Source organism: Ursus maritimus, unplaced genomic scaffold (assembly GCF_017311325.1).
Source record: "Ursus maritimus isolate PB19 unplaced genomic scaffold, ASM1731132v1 scaffold_21, whole genome shotgun sequence".
In the NCBI taxonomy this organism is placed as follows: domain Eukaryota; kingdom Metazoa; phylum Chordata; class Mammalia; order Carnivora; family Ursidae; genus Ursus; species Ursus maritimus.
The window spans coordinates 41,100,273-41,115,701 of record NW_024424564.1 but is presented as its reverse complement, the minus strand read 5'-3'; the positions used below and the strand labels follow the sequence as shown (position 1 = coordinate 41,115,701).

Genomic DNA, 15,429 nt, shown 5'->3' with positions numbered 1-15,429 from the left:
GTGAGACTTTGCAGCTCAGTTACACATAACAAACGCCTCCGGGTTACCTGTTCTCAGGGAGGGCATCTTGTTTCAATTGAAAGTTCTCATTTACAGCAATTTCATGAGCAAGTGTCATGTTTGATAAGTTCCTTGCTGCAGCCATCACTTCGTCAAATGTTACGACCCTGGGAGGGCTTGTTGCTGAAATAAAAACAAAACGCAGTTCATGTCATGGAGGAAAAGCTGTCATCCAATGAAGCCTCCTGATGCAGACTGAGTTTGAGTTATTCTAACATATATATTCAGGGTTTTACAAGTAAGAATACATACTAAATTAGGTAGATGTCCCTGCTTACTACTTAAGACTTCAAAAATTCAAGAACTCCTTTGATAGTTCCAGTCATGGTATTGATAATAAATTCTCAAATGTTTTACAGACTATCTTACTAATATAAGCTATTATAAGTTACTTTTCTTTTATTAAATCACCTCATATTTTAGTACCTATTGATATCTGCATTTATTACACATACTATACAGGAACTTGATAAGACTAATTCTGTAATTTGTAACTCGTTAATTTAAGCAGACTCAAGATGAAATAATTGGTTTTTTACAACTATAACTTCTAAAAGTATAGGTAGTACAGCATAACGTTTAGGTTTGATTCCAATTTTTGTCAATTGGTAGATATTATTTGACTTCACTAAGGCATAACTTAACCTCCTCAGGGCTGTCTTTAGGTGATTAAATAAGATAATTTAAGTACAGAAGAACAAACTAAGAAGTTCATAAATGTAGATAATTAAAATAAAATTAATCTGGTAAGCTGGATAATCTACTCAGTAGGAACCAGTATATAAAGAATTATTCTACTTACTTCTAAAGATTATTCTGAAAAATTATTCTAATAAACCATGTCTTTTAAAAATTATTATTGACTCTTAGCTTCAATTAATTAAAAATCATTACCTCAAACAACGGTACTGACTGGCAATATCCTGCTACCTAAAATAATTTTTCAAAGAAGCAGAGGAGAAGGAAGAGGAAGAGGAAGACCATGTGGAGGAGGAAGGGGAGGAAGAAGAGAAAATGGTGATACATGGAATCAGTAAAACCCCTCTTTAGGATGCCTGCTCCCCTTGTTAGAGGCATCAGCCTCATATATAATATAAAGCGTGAAAAAAAGCACAGAAAGCTAGGTGGCTGCTAGTAAATTCTTTTCTCAATTTTCTGTCCCATTAAGATTCTTTTAAAAAATGTCTGTACCCTTGGGTCCAATAATCCAATTATATCCAAAGGAATTCCTGGAAAGGCTTAATGCACCAAAATGGTCATAAAGCACTATTTGTAACAGCAAAAAAAAAAAAAAGAGGAAATTAACTCAATGTCCAATGATAAGTCAATGGTTAAATAAATTTATGGTATATTCATTTGATGAATTAGTTTTAATGTATTAAAAGTATGTTATAACATGGGTAAATATTTTAGTTATAATTCTTTTTTTAAGATTTATTTATTTATTTGGGAAGGGGGAGGGGCAGAGGGAGAGAGAGAATCCAGAAGCAGACTCCCTGCTGAGCATGGAGCCCAACTTGGGGCTGGATCCCGGGATCCTGAGATCATGACCTGAGCTGAAATCAAGAGTTGGCCGCTTAATCGACTGAGCCACCCAGGCGGCCATGTTTTAGTTATAATTCTGAGTGAAAAGAGTCTACACATATATACACACATATGTCGATGTGAAAATGAATATGACAAAGTGCCACCAGCTGTCATCTTTGGGTGATACTATGGGCAAAATTTTCTTTTCTCTATGCTTATGTATCTTCCAAATTTTTAAAAATGAGATCATATAAATTTAAAATATACACAATGAACAAATGTTTCTGAAGTGGGCATTTGATTATATCAGACATTAGCTGCTTCTTTCTGCATTTGCTTTGTCTGTTTAAGGTGTTATAGTTCCTATACAAAATGTCAATTAAAAAGCTAAAAAAAAAAAAAAAAAGACAAACAAACTTGCTTTACACACCTCAAGCTTCCACACACAAAAAAGGGAAAAGACATCTCCCTCACTATGGCCACTTTTTTAACTCTTTCTCACACCCTTAGTGTAGTCTTCATGGGCACTTTTGTGGGGTGATTTGCACAACAGGTTTTGAAATCAGCAGGANNNCCTTTAGATTATTTCACTTCCTGCCTGACCCTTGAATTGGGGCAGGCTTCCTTCCATGTAAATCGGCAATTGTCAGAAAAGACCAATTTGAATTAATCCTTGAATGTGGCCCAAGAAGTGATCTCAAGAGGGAGTGGATTTCCACTACTCGAGAGAAAAGACAGGCGGGGTTTAGGGACCTGATTTATAGTCAAACCAAAGCAGATCAAAGACAGTAATGAAAATAAAAATGGGCAGGTTGTAAACTTTAGTGGCTGCTTACTCCTGCCTTTGCAGTGGTATTACGGTACATCTACAAAGGAGGGGGAGTCTCTACTTTGCTCTCATTCATTCATGAGTTTTAAAATCTAACACACATATCTAGAACCAACACCTCCTCCCCCCCAAATCTCTGCTCCCCTGTCAGCTTACAAGCAGGAGAGCTGGATTTGCTGGAAGAGTCGCTTGTAAAGCTCTGCCTGGAGCACTCATAGTCACTAAGTGAAGCCATGCTTTCGGAAAACCGGGAAGAGTCTGAATCGCTTGGCTGGTCCTCGCCCACACACTGCTTCTCACCATTGAAGGGCATTCTGTGTCACTCAAGTGTGGGCAAAGAGATAGTGCCTGCATAGACAAACAGATCCTGCGTCAACGTTCTGTGGTACTTCCACCGGCATCACAGATGCTTCTTCCAGTGTAGACAGCTTTGCCCACATGTGTCACAGTGCTGGAAAGGCCCCAGAAGATAACCTCATCTTTCCCATAGCAGCCAGGCTATTACCAGGCCTTCATGATTGCCTTCTGGAAAAGAGACTCCATAGTCCTAAGTGTGAACTTACCCAGGACATACATAGTGTGAATGTGGAACAGCTCTTGGCAATAACAGGTCCTTTAAAAAGGTGCAGAAAAGTTTGTACAGCCACTTTGGAAAACAGTATGGAGGTTCCTCAAAAAGTTAAAAATAGAGCTACCCTATGACCCAGGGATTGCACTACTGGGTATTGACCCCAGAGATTCAGATGCAGCGAAAAGAAGGGCCACATGCACCCCAATGTTCATAGCAGCAATGTCCACAATAGCCAAACTGTGGAAGGAGCCGAGATGCCCTTCAATAGACGAATGGATAAAGAAAATGTAGTCCACATATACAATGGAATATTACTCAGCCATCAGAAGGGATGAATACCCACCATTTGCATCGACATGGATGGAACTGGGAGGGGATTATGCTCTGTGAAATATGTCAAGCAGAGAAAGACAATTATCATATGGTTTCACTTATATGTGGAGCATAAGGAATAGCATGGAGGACATTAGGAGAAGGAAGGGAAAAATGAAGGGGGGGAAGCAGAGGGGGAGACGAACCATGAAAGACTATGGACTACGGGAAACAAACGGAGGGTCTCGGAGGGGAAGGGGGTGGAGGGACGGGTTAGCCTGGTGATGGGTATTAAGGAGGGCACGTATTGCATGGAGCACTGGGTGTTTTATGCAACCAATGAATCATGGAGCCCTACATCAAAAACTAATGATTTACTGTATGGTGACTAACATAATAAAAAATAATAATAATTTTTAAAATGTGCAGAAGACACACAGTCTCTCTCTTTCTGGGTTTCTAAAACATGGAAGGTAAGAGTAGGAGGGTGGGGCCTTGAGGCCAGACTGCCTAGGTTAAAAGCTCATGCTGTCTTTTGCCATGTGACCTTGGGAAAGTCACTAACCCACCTACCTCATGAGTAAAACTGGGCTGAAAGACTAAACTTTTAGAGTTGCTTGAAGATTAAATAGGATTAATCTTATTAAAGTGCTTAGCACTCAAATGTTAGCTATTATTACTGTTCCTATGGCTTTGTTTTAAATAAACTATTTTTGAAATCAGCTTCTTCAGTTCCTTGTGAGCCTCTTGGGGAAAGGAGAAGACAAACTAAAATCTGGCTGGCAAGTCTTCAGATTCTTCTCCATTTTCCTGTGAACTGCCATGATATAAAGAGTAAAGCCTGACACTGGGTTTGTACTTGACAGCTGACCTCGTACCCACTACCACCCGATGAACAAACAGGCACCAAAGATCCTGATTCACGGGTGAGGAAGACAGGCTCTGAGGGATGAAGAGACTTACCATGCCATAAGACCAATCCCTTGACTCTATCTATGTCCAGTGCTGTACCTGGGACATCAGATTGCCAGGCAAGAGCAGGGCACTTGGGCCCAGTCACCCCCTTGAATGGAGATCCTGGGCACATTGGATCCCCTAGCCTGAGCCTTGGAGCCTCAGCCAAGGCCCAGGAGGGAGCTGGCCCTGATATGTATGGTGTTAGCTGACACTAAGGGGCACCTGGGCCCAAGGAGGAAGGCACCACAAGTCCTGAATAGACAATAATGATAGTAAGGGTTCACTGAGTCTCTTTAAACCTGAACCCGCCCATGCAATGAGGTATACAGAGCTTTTAAAGCTACAAAAACTTGAAAACACAGCTACGCATAATAAGTCTGGAAATCCTGCGCAGTTTCTTCGATGATTCCTTTTGTATTTATTGACTGCCCACTATGCAGCAGCACCGGGAAAGGTAACAGTGAACAAAAGAGACAGGGCCCTACTCTCATGGCTTTCGAGTCTAGTCACCTACAACTGTGTGTGCTGGAGGCTAGAACACCAGAAAAGGGGAAACAAGGCGTTGCCGGGGAAGCACAAGAAAGGAGGGGTAGGGTGGGCCTATGGGAAATCTACACTTTGCTGAGAAAAATGGTGCCATTTTTTATCTGTTGGGTGGTAACAGAGACTAGGATGAACCTCAGAGGGACTTTATTTTTTTATTTTTATTTATTTTTTTAAAGATTTTATTTATTTATTCGACAGAGATAGAGACAGCCAGCGAGAGAGGGAACACAAGCAGGGGGAGTGGGAGAGGAAGAAGCAGGCTCATAGTGGAGGAGCCTGATGTGGGGCTCGATCCCACAACGCCGGGATCACGCCCTGAGCTGAAGGCAGATGCTTAACCACTGTGCCACCCAGGCGCCCCTCAGAGGGACTTTAATTAAAGGTCAATGCCTAAGGGCATTTGCCCCTGGCCTCACCTAAACAACCTTCTTCAGTCCTGCCAATTGTACAAGTGCACCCTTCCTGGGCCCACCGCTTTCACAAAGAGAAAACAACTAACTCAGAGGCTCCCTGTGCAAGGAAATCTAGTGAAGCTGCCAGGAAGCTACCATGTAGAGAGGTCTGCCTTGTCCTAGACTCCCAAGGCCAACCACCACCAACACAGGCTATAAAAATAGCCCTGAATCCTTGCAACCCCAGTGGGGAAATAACCTCCCTCACCACATGCAAACTAGGTTCGACTTGAGCTTTAAGTACCACCTGCTAGGGCGAAGGGACTAGAGGACAGAAGAAAAGGGTCTGCTCTAACTCTCACTTCCACCAAACCCCATTCCTAAATGGAATACTTGCCCTTCCCTCTAGATTTCTCTCTCTCTCTTTGCCAACATTTCATGCCTCACTGATGGCATTTCTTGAAAATGCTACCTTCCTCAGGAAGCCTTTAGTCCCTGGCCAGAGTGAATGACACTCTTCTTTCTACATCTACAGCACATGTCCTATATCTCCACCATCGAGCTGAGTCCCTTGTAGTTATTTTCTTCCCATGGCTACTTCTGACTCTCCTTAATAAGGCAGTGACTGTGTCTTGTCCATTGCCAGTGTCAAGTACGTGACAAGTATTCATTTAGTGTCAGCTGAATCGGAATCATTGAATCCCATTTGGTACAGCTTCAACCAGAACATTCGCAAACTGATAGCACTACACACTTACAGGGCTGGTACTGCCAAAGTTAAAGCTCTGGAGCAGAGAACCTACCACCTAAACCTACTTTATTAGGTTTAAGACTCAATATTCCCTGGTCCTGGTCACACTCCTATTTGAATATCTTAGACTTTGTTTTCATTTTATTATTATTTTTTTCAGTCATTCCACCATAACAACTGTGCTCTGTATGCTTTGCTCTTAATTTTTCTTCACTTTGGCTGTTTTTTGCAAGTAAAGGTGAATAAAAGCTTTTATCCATTGGAATTTATGATCTAGGTTAATATAACTGTCCATTTCATTTTTCTACTCCAGATGAACAGCACACTTTGTAGGTTCCTTAATTGTGTTTAACAAGGCAGCAAAGTACAAAGATTTAAAAATAAAAAGATGTAGGTTATGAGTTAGAAGGCTAGAGTCTGAGGCCTGAATCTGTCATTAATTTGCTGTGTGACTTTATGCACATCACATCGGCTCTCCTCACCTCATTTTTCTGAGCAGCTGGGCCAGCTGTAAGGTCCCTTTCAGCTAGGAATTGCTAAAATTCTATAAACCCAGAGTTCCATGAGGCTTTGCTAGAAGTTCTGAAATTAAATGTGCTCATGGCAGACATACTTAATAATGTGCAACTACGCTTCCTTCCAACAATTCACTGGAAGTAGAGTTTCTGGCACAGGGAATGCAACAGAAAATGTGAAAGCTTCAAAATATTTAGACACTCTTGTTTGGATGGTAAAAGGCTCCATAGCACAACTGGGCTTTAATGCATCCAAGAAGAATCTTTCCTTTGAAGCCCAGATGCCCATTATTATTCTATAAGGAAATTGCCTCTTTCCTCCTCTAGGCATACTAATAATACCCAATGCATTGGGTTGGTGTGGGACTTCATTTAGTTAATATATGTAGAGTGCTTGGAACAGTGTCTGACAGAGAAAACAGGATATAGATTGTTGCTATGATTAGTATTATTTGAATCTTTTTCTTGTTATTATCATTTCAGGCATTAAAAACTCTAGAGGGGAGAACTGTTTTATTCCAAGATGATAAAAGCATATTCCCCTACAGATAAACAAGACTGCTAGTTAACCTACAACAGAACTCCTACACTTGTCTAAGACACTAAAGCTGAAAGCAAATAGCCCATCCCAGTGCAAATGGTCTTCTGCAAGTTTCTTCACATCCGTTCTTACTTTTCTTGGTCTCGGATTTCCATATAAGTCATCTGGGGACAAAGCTACTTGACTCAAAAGCCATTGAGGGTAATTAGATGGCTTTAAAAACTATTTTGGATTCTCTCTTAGAATAGTGATAATAAATCCAGTCTATTTCTTTAAGAAAGGTAATGCTTCTCCTACTGACAAACTTAGACCTACTTAACTTACACCACTGCCAATCACAAGCAAACCATACGACTTTTCAGAAACACCACATCTCATCCTACCTGGAGGATTTACTGCTGGCCAAAGGTAAAGTCAAAGGTGAAAACAGTGGATAACTACAAGCAAAGCTTCCAACACTACAGTTGCACATAATCACATTTTTCATTACATTCTTTCTCATTTAATAAGTTCAGTATTATATAATCCCTTCCAAGACCAATGACTGAGATGCAGCTGACCCTTAAACATTTATTGTTGAATGAATGGCAATATGACCACCACTGACATTTTAGAGAGGAGGAAATGGGTAAAGGGATCCATAGGGGATAGTTCTGTGTCCCACAACAGATAGAAGGGAGATGGGTTTTTAATTTGCTAGTTGATTTCTTAGCCTGTGTCCACACTACCAACTTTTTCTATTTCCTTTCCATAGCAAACTCATCTGCAAATGGTCCAGCACAGGTTCAGGATTACAAAGATCCACCAGTGACAATGTACATGTCCATGAAGCAGTAAGAACACTGGCTCTGGAATCAGGTGGACTGGGTTCTTGATCCTGACTCTTGATATTTACTGACTGGACAGAGGGAACTTAGCCATTGTAAAAGGGTTTAATAATAGTATCTACCTCACAGAATTGTTGTGAAGATTAACTGAAATAGTCTATGTCAAGTACTTAAGTAAGTGCTTGACAGATAGTCAACTATTATTTTATTCTTACTAAAAGAAATTATGATTCCCAAACATGTCAATGTCACAAAAACAAAGAAATGCTGAGGACATGTTCCAAATGAAAAGAGACTTGACAACTGAGTGCAACAGATGATCCCTGACTGAATCCTGTATCAGAGGGGGAAAAACACTATTACTGGATCAATTGACAGCATTGATACAAACTTGAATTTACTGTCTGTATTACAATGTTAAATTTACTCAAGTTGATAAATGTACTCTGACTACATATTTAGGAATAAAGGGCCATGATGTATGCAACTTTCCGACTAATTTAATGAGTAAAAGAGAAAACAATAAAGCATATGGAGCAAAATGTTAACAGGTGAATATGAGTAAAAGGTAGACAAAAAGGAGTTCTTTGTAATGTTCTTACAACTTTTTCTGTAAGTCTGAAATTATTTCCAAGCAAAAGATTAAAAGAGAAGTACTAAACCAAAAGTTCAAGTCTAATTCAGAACAGTCCGGGCTCCTGCAATTTTTAGATTTTGATTGTTCCCACTGCTGGGATAGCTTAGATACTGCTCTTTTACAAAAGCTCTTCTAGACAGTCTGGCTTGTCCCAATGTCCTTCTTGAACAGTGTCTACAGAATAAAACAGAAAAGAGGCCAGAGCCCTTCAGAAGAGGCACTATAAATCATCCCTTTTAAGAGTTCATCTCCAGGTGGTTTCCCTTTTCTTAAGAAGTTTCCTGGCAATGGTTTATATTCCTCTGTCATTTGGGCCTCTGCCTGCACCATCCCATATCATTCTCTCTCTCTAACCCGTCCTGCTACAGACACAGTGGCTTTCTTCAGGTACCTCATATATACCAAACTTCCTACTCTGGAGCACTTGCACCTGTTATCTCTCCCCTAGCATGTTCTTGTCCCTGATCTCCATGGGCTGCAGTCCTTGTTATCATTCAGGTTTGAAATTAAACATTACAACTTCAAAGTGACATTCTCTGATATCATCACTCCACCTAAATTAGCCATCTAGAGCTCAGAACACTTCCTGGGATAGAGGGGGAGCCCGAGGAGTCTCGCTGACGAACAAATTAAGCCACACTCCTATTCATATTACAATTTGAGGTTTCCTTCTCTCCTGCCTCACTCACATTGCTCATATTCTCATTATGCAGTCACTTTAAGTACTATAGTTGCTGTTTACATATCTGCCTCCCCAATAAATTTTAAGCTGCTTGCAGGAAGGGCTATGTCTCCCCTTTCCAATTCCCAGTGCCCACCTCAACACATTTCCCAGGAACCTATAATTCAAACTAGCAAAGACTCAGAGTTCCAGAGCTTAAAGAAAGTTTACATTGTGTCTTTCCACTTTCTCAATGCTCATTGATAGTAAATAATAACAATTAGAGCTAATAGTTTCTGTGTGCTTATTATATCCAAGCTCCCATAAGTGCTTTAAGTGTTTTATCTCCTTGAATTTTTATTGTAACCTTGTTATCTGAGGTATTGCTATTATCCCCATTTTATAGATAAGAACCTGAGGCCCAGAGAGGGTAAATTACTTGCCCTGGGGATCGCAGCAGTGGCAGAAGTACAACTGAAATCCAGGCCATGGACTCTTATAGCCCATGCTTTCTACCACTCGATGGCAGGAGAAAATTTGGTGTGCTGCTCATTCTTTCCACTCTCAGTCTGCCAAATCGATCTACCCAACACCACGTGGATACTTGCATATGTGGTAACAAGCTGACCTTACCCCGGGGTGGCTGTTCAAAGTGCTATACCGTGAAGGGCATCACTGAAAGAGTCTATTGTCCAAATAATTCTCAACCACCCCACTAGAGTAAATGAAAATCCTCTATCAGGGAGCCATTCTTTAATCACTGCAAAATCCCTAGTTAAAACCCACATATTACCAAAAGTCTTAACTGCTTACAACTAATATCAAAAACATTTTGAGGGGAATTATTCAGAAAATCCAGCAGTGCTCTGGACGAGGAATGGAGCCCAACCACTTAAGGTTGGGTCACGGAAATGAGAAATTTCAAGAGCTATCTAGTGGGTGTCATCCTTGAAGAACAGATCAAGGTCACATGCAAAGACAAGCATTCACATATGTGTAGTAAAGGACAAGGAGTCAGAGGAATGAGCCTGGGCTCTGAAGAAAAGAAAAATTGTAGATGGTGTGGAAAACCTCCGTCTTCTGCAAAATGCTGCTTTAGAACCAGTCCCAAACAGCAGTGCAAAAAAAGTTATTCATATGCAGCAAGGCATAAACCACAGAGCAGAGAGATAGGTTCCTGATCCATTCAGCTAGAGAATACTGGTCTTCATCAAATTAGAGCCAACAAAGAGCTAGATAAAAGCCAACAAGCCAGTCATTGTCTAAGAAAGCAGATGTTCATGCAACACATAACATTACAGCATCAGGGAGAAGGATTTCTAGGCACTTTTCACACTTGGAAACACGTCTCCTCCCACCCCTGGCTGGCCTGTTTAATACCTGTGCTTCCTCCTCGGGGGGACTCAACCCCTCACAGAATGGCACTGAAGCTGCTTCCACACATGACTGAGTATCTTCAGTCCTGGGCCACGTCAAGTGAGGCAACCTCCACTGGCTGCCAGAGTGATGTATGAAATCCCTGGAGGCAAGAGGACAAGGCAGGCAGGGAGCCACCTAGAGTGGGAACCACGGCCATAACCTCATTCTGATAGGCAGGTGGCAAAGAGCAGGGTCTCTGGCTGGGCTGGAGGCCATGGGACCACAGGGATCTTGGGGCCGGAGGGGCCCACTGGGGACAAGGACAACTTGTCTGGTTTCTCAAGGTTAAAGGAACAGGACAACCACCTAAGACAATTATTTCCCAAACTTCAGTGGTTTGGGTACCATCGTTCACTCCTGTTTCCACATCTCCAACCTCATTTATACCCTAATTTATCAATCAGTTCTATCTTGACTAGATTTTTGCATTTAAATACATTTATTTTAGAAGGAAACTTTACATCATTGTGAAATCGCTTGTGTAATGGGAGTTTTTCCCCAAAACTAACGAAAACGCAGAACGCCGTTCGTCCACGTGCCACCTCAAATCAGCGCTGTTACCCCCAGTAGTGCCATCCAGAGAAGCGGTTTGGGGAAGCACAAGTCATTCCCGAGAGGCCAGAGGTTCGAGCCCCGGGCCTGACCGGCATCTCCCCCCTCTTCCCCGGGACAGTCGGCTAGAGGGGAGGCACCAGGAGTCTGCACACCTACCCCTCTCGCCGCCCCTCCCCTCCAGCAGCACGTTTCCTGTCAAAACAAACCCTTGGGGGAGGGGACGGCAGAGGCCGAGCAGAGCGCCAGGGAAACCCCGGCAACAAACCCCAAACACACGCTTCGGGCCGCACCCGGCCCCCACCGCGGCTCGGCTCTCCCACCCACGCTGGGCAGGGGTCGCAGGCGAGAGGGGGCCCCCTCCCGGGGCCCGGATAGTGGGAAGCCGTTCGCAGCGCGGTCGCTGGCACGGATCCAGCAGACTGTAAACAGCGGCCAAGCGGCCGCGACCCCGCCGCCGCCGCCGGGGCCAGAAGCCCACGGCCACGCTGACACCCGCCGCGGCCACTCGGTGCTCGCGCCCCGCTCCCACGCGGGACGGCGGTTCGAGGTCAAACAAGGGGATGGGGGAGCAAGAAGCCGGGCTTTAACACCCCTGGGACCGGAGTCCCAGGACAGAGTTCCGAGGCGAGTCGGGGGAGGCCCTCGGGCTGCCCTAGGGCGAGGTGTCCCGGTCCACTGACCCGGGCCCGTCACCTCAGAGCCGGCGACCCCCTCTCCCGGATGGATACGCACCGGGTCCGGCGCAGAGACAGGCGGAGGAGAAAGGCGACTGAGGGAGCCTGGGTCAGGGGTCTCTGGGTGTCCCCTCACCGAGCACCGCACAAACACCTCGAAAACTCACCAGTCCAACAACCCCCAACCTCCCGGTCTCCCCCCCGCGCCCCACGCGGTATTTAAAGGGCCGGGAGGGACTCTGAGGAGCCAGCCACGGAGGAGCAGTGTAACAGGCGAGCGGGGGAAGACGGTCCGCGGGAGAGGCGGAAATCCAGGTCACTTCAGGCTCCGATCGCAAAGCTCTGACAGATTTGACCTACTACAGAATAGATTTCCTCAGGTTCGGAGAAGGAGGCCGAGGAGAGCTTGTATTGACGGTGTTCTGCATGCGAGAGGAAAAGGCCTCCCCCACAGGCTTCGAGTGGTGCGGTCCGGGGACTGGTAGGGGCGGGGAGAAAAGTGTTTACGGAACTGGGGCAGCCGCGCCGCTGGGAGCGCCCAGCGTTGGAGGCGGGGCTGTCGGGCGCTGGGGGCGGGACCGAGTCGGGGGCGGGGGTCTGGGGCGGGGTGGAGCGGGGGCTTTGGGGGCGTGGCGAGGCTGCGCGTGGGTCCCCTCTTGGCTGTGATTGTAGAGCGCTGCTGGCTTGGGCTTCCGCGGAGCGCGAGCGTGGATGATAGTACAAGCGGGTGGAACTTTTACTACTCGAACACCCCTCATCTAGGCGGGGCGATCCAGATTGGGTGCCCACCATCACGCCGTCCGCACAGACACAGCCCAACAAACAACAGGACAGGTGCGTTCCCACGCGCGTCAGCAACCAACCTTGTCACCTCTGTGTCTGCACCTCCACATAAACACCGGCCCAGATTTGCATATGGCTGGACTGAAAGATTAGCTCCTGGGAGTCACACCCTCCCAGGCTCTCTGAAGACCTAAACTGTAAACTTCGTGTGCACGCAAAAGATAAAACATCTCACTTCCTCTAGAGTTCTGGGCAGCACCTCTCTACCGGAGAAGTTTCGACATTGGTTAATGTAAATAAGCAGCCCCCAGCTCTTGTGGGTTTGCTTCAAGGACGTACAGAAACGCCATTCCCCCAACCGCACACATAAAAACCACTGTATCTTCTGTAAATTGGCATTATTTGGAAGAAAGTTTATGCAGGAATGTAAGTGAATTTTGTATAGCCTGAAGTATTTCTATTTCGTGCTGAAATCATGTCTGAATTGTGGAGGCAAAATTGGTTCTAGAAAAAAACCAGACAGGCAACATTTTAAAAGAGGATAGAAAGCCACTTATTCCAGATGGAATAATTCAGTGTTACAACATGGACTTGTTTTGGGTTCAACCCTGGCTCTGACATTAACTACCCGTGAGATCTTGGTCAATGGAAAACCAACGATAACTATCTCATTGGGTTATAGTGAGGATGGAATGAGATAAAGCATCTGAAGTGCTTACAGCTGTACACAGTAAACACTGATCCGTGTTATTGAAACTGTTAGGCAAATCTCTCTGAACAAACTTGGCTGCTGATCTCTATAAATTTGTATTTGTATCTCCTTATGCCACTCTCTCCTCTCTTCTAAAATATACAACTTGATACAAACCAGGAAATTAAGGCTAAAATGCTGTTGCAACCCATAGGTTCTTTCCTGTGAGCATGCCCTTGTTTCTATTGTTTGTTGCAATCGGCAGTCAGGGTAACAGAAGCCTCCAATTTTGATTCTTGCCAAATAACAACCATCACTCAACAACTGCCATCACCACCCTAAAAACTCCACAATAGAAGGATTAACCAAAAATATCCCCCCAACTTTTGGACACTGTGGCAATGACACATTGAGGCTTTGCTTCTTTTTGTTAGCTTTATAGGCACTTGTTAAGTATTGTTTTTGTGTTATTACATAACTTGGAACAGGTGAGCATGAGTCAGGAAAGTTGTCCAGTCTACCTGGGTGACCAGCGGCCTGACCCTAGGTATGGCACTTATTTCAAAGCTCAAATATGTAACTCTCAAACCACAAGGAAGCTTTTTTTTTTTTTTTTTGTCACAGCAGATGAGTCAAGTTTCAGCATGTGCTGGGGTGAGAACCTTAAGGTGGAGGAAGTGGGGTAACATCAGAGACCCACGCTGGGGAGAGAAAATATCCTGGAAACACAATCTACTGTTACTTTGACATTAAATAACTTGCTATCTGGAAACCTTTTGGTCAATTACCTGACCAACCGCCCTCAGTCAGGTTTGTATATAAAAAGTCACTTTGAAAAAATATAGTACTATGAAATATTAGGCAATTCCCTTAAAAAACAAGCCTTGTATCACATTCTTGCTAGGGGGGCTCAGGCAGTCATAGAATAAAATCTTCCTTGCTCAGATTATGTTCATGACCTTCTGGGAAAAATGTCTAAAAGGCAATCTCTTTAGTAAATAAGCTTTTTATTTTCACACCTAATTTTTTCTAACTTTACTTTTGAACCACTTAGAAAGTTCATAGTAATGCAGTTTGTTTACCACCTATAAATTACACAATAGTCTAAATTTGTTCTATTGCTTTGGCACATACAGGACGAAGGGCCGATCAAAATTATTGTGAGGTGAAGAAATAGAAATACTTATTTTCTTTTTACACATCATAAATCGGAGTTTTAAATTATAATAAGTCCTTGGAAAAAAACCCAGAAGATCCCCAAATATAATTTGAATATGGATTTGCAACCTCTCAACCATTTAACTTATTTGGTGGAGTTGCATCTTGTGCTGATTAAGCACAGTGTAAATTCAACTATATGTCCTCAGATGGGACAGGGTGCAGGGAGCACAACAGAATAATTTAAATACGGGCAGTGATTTTGCCCCCTGTTCTCTCTAGGGGAGTTGTAAGGCTTCTCTTCCTGAGTTGATCTCAGTTTCCAAGCTCTTATTACATTCCGAGCTTCTTACCCATTACTTTCTGGCTTCGTGGGTATGCAAACTGAGCAGGTGCACAAGGCCCTACACTTGGAAGAGCCCTATACTCAGTTTGATGTCTGCTTCTGCCCTTGAAATTCTTCATAATTTTTCAATGAAGAGTCCACATTTTCATTTTGCACTAGACCTTGCAAATTATGTGGCTGGTCCTGATCACACCACACAGAACATCAGTCTAGAGCTTAAAGGTACTTATTTTCCCTTCACCTGTTCAAATCAATAATTTTATCTAGCGCTCGGTTGAAGAAACATACCTGTTTCAATGCCATAGGCAAAAACAAACAAAACCAAAACAAAACTGGTTATATCCCAGGTCTTATGGCCCATCAAAGGACTTTTCAAAGATAATTTTGACTGCATGTGATTTTGGCCTTATGTTCTCCCTTTGGAAACTAAACCCTCGCATAAAATATGACTCTACTGTAGTGGAAAATTGATTACATGGAATACATCTCTTTTTCTCTCCCCCATCCATCTTAAGGTGCTAGGAAGGACTAAAAAGCAGTAAAAGTTGGAGGGAAAGGCAATAGAAAGTAGAAGGTAGAAAAAAATTTGGCTAATATAAACTAGGTAATTGATAACTAAATGTTCAAAATTTGACCACACCTTTTCATCAGCTTTTGTCATTCCTTTTCTTTTGGTC

General features: G+C 43.4%; 1 protein-coding gene and 1 long non-coding RNA gene across 6 annotated transcripts in view; one reads left to right on the top strand and one right to left on the bottom strand.

The window, feature by feature from the left end:
- TCP11L2 (t-complex 11 like 2) overlaps positions 1 to 12,076 on the bottom strand; it is a 37,415-nt gene extending 25,339 nt beyond the window's left edge. Inside the window, exons 1-3 of one of the 4 annotated variants that reach the window (XM_008705661.2) lie at positions 11,942 to 12,076; positions 2,573 to 2,764; positions 48 to 183 (exon numbers count right to left, since the gene is read on the bottom strand). In XM_008705661.2, coding sequence (XP_008703883.1) covers positions 48 to 183; positions 2,573 to 2,729 — 293 coding nt within the window. In that variant the 5' untranslated portion in view covers positions 2,730 to 2,764; positions 11,942 to 12,076. Of the gene's footprint in view, positions 1 to 47; positions 184 to 2,572; positions 2,765 to 10,506; positions 11,811 to 11,832 lie in introns of those variants that run through there. The other 3 variants (XM_008705659.2, XM_008705660.2, XM_008705662.2) reach the window with 3 other exon arrangements.
- Positions 12,077 to 12,181: 105 nt separating this feature from the next.
- On the top strand, positions 12,182 to 15,205 carry LOC103676468. 2 transcript variants are annotated; one of them, XR_572138.2, is made up of 3 exons: positions 12,182 to 12,255; positions 12,537 to 12,608; positions 13,876 to 15,205. It is a non-coding gene; the product is annotated as an uncharacterized LOC103676468 (long non-coding RNA). The 2 variants fall into 2 exon arrangements; XR_005836743.1 differs by lacking the exon at positions 13,876 to 15,205 and having other exon boundaries at positions 12,537 to 12,799.
- Positions 15,206 to 15,429: the final 224 nt, after the last annotated feature.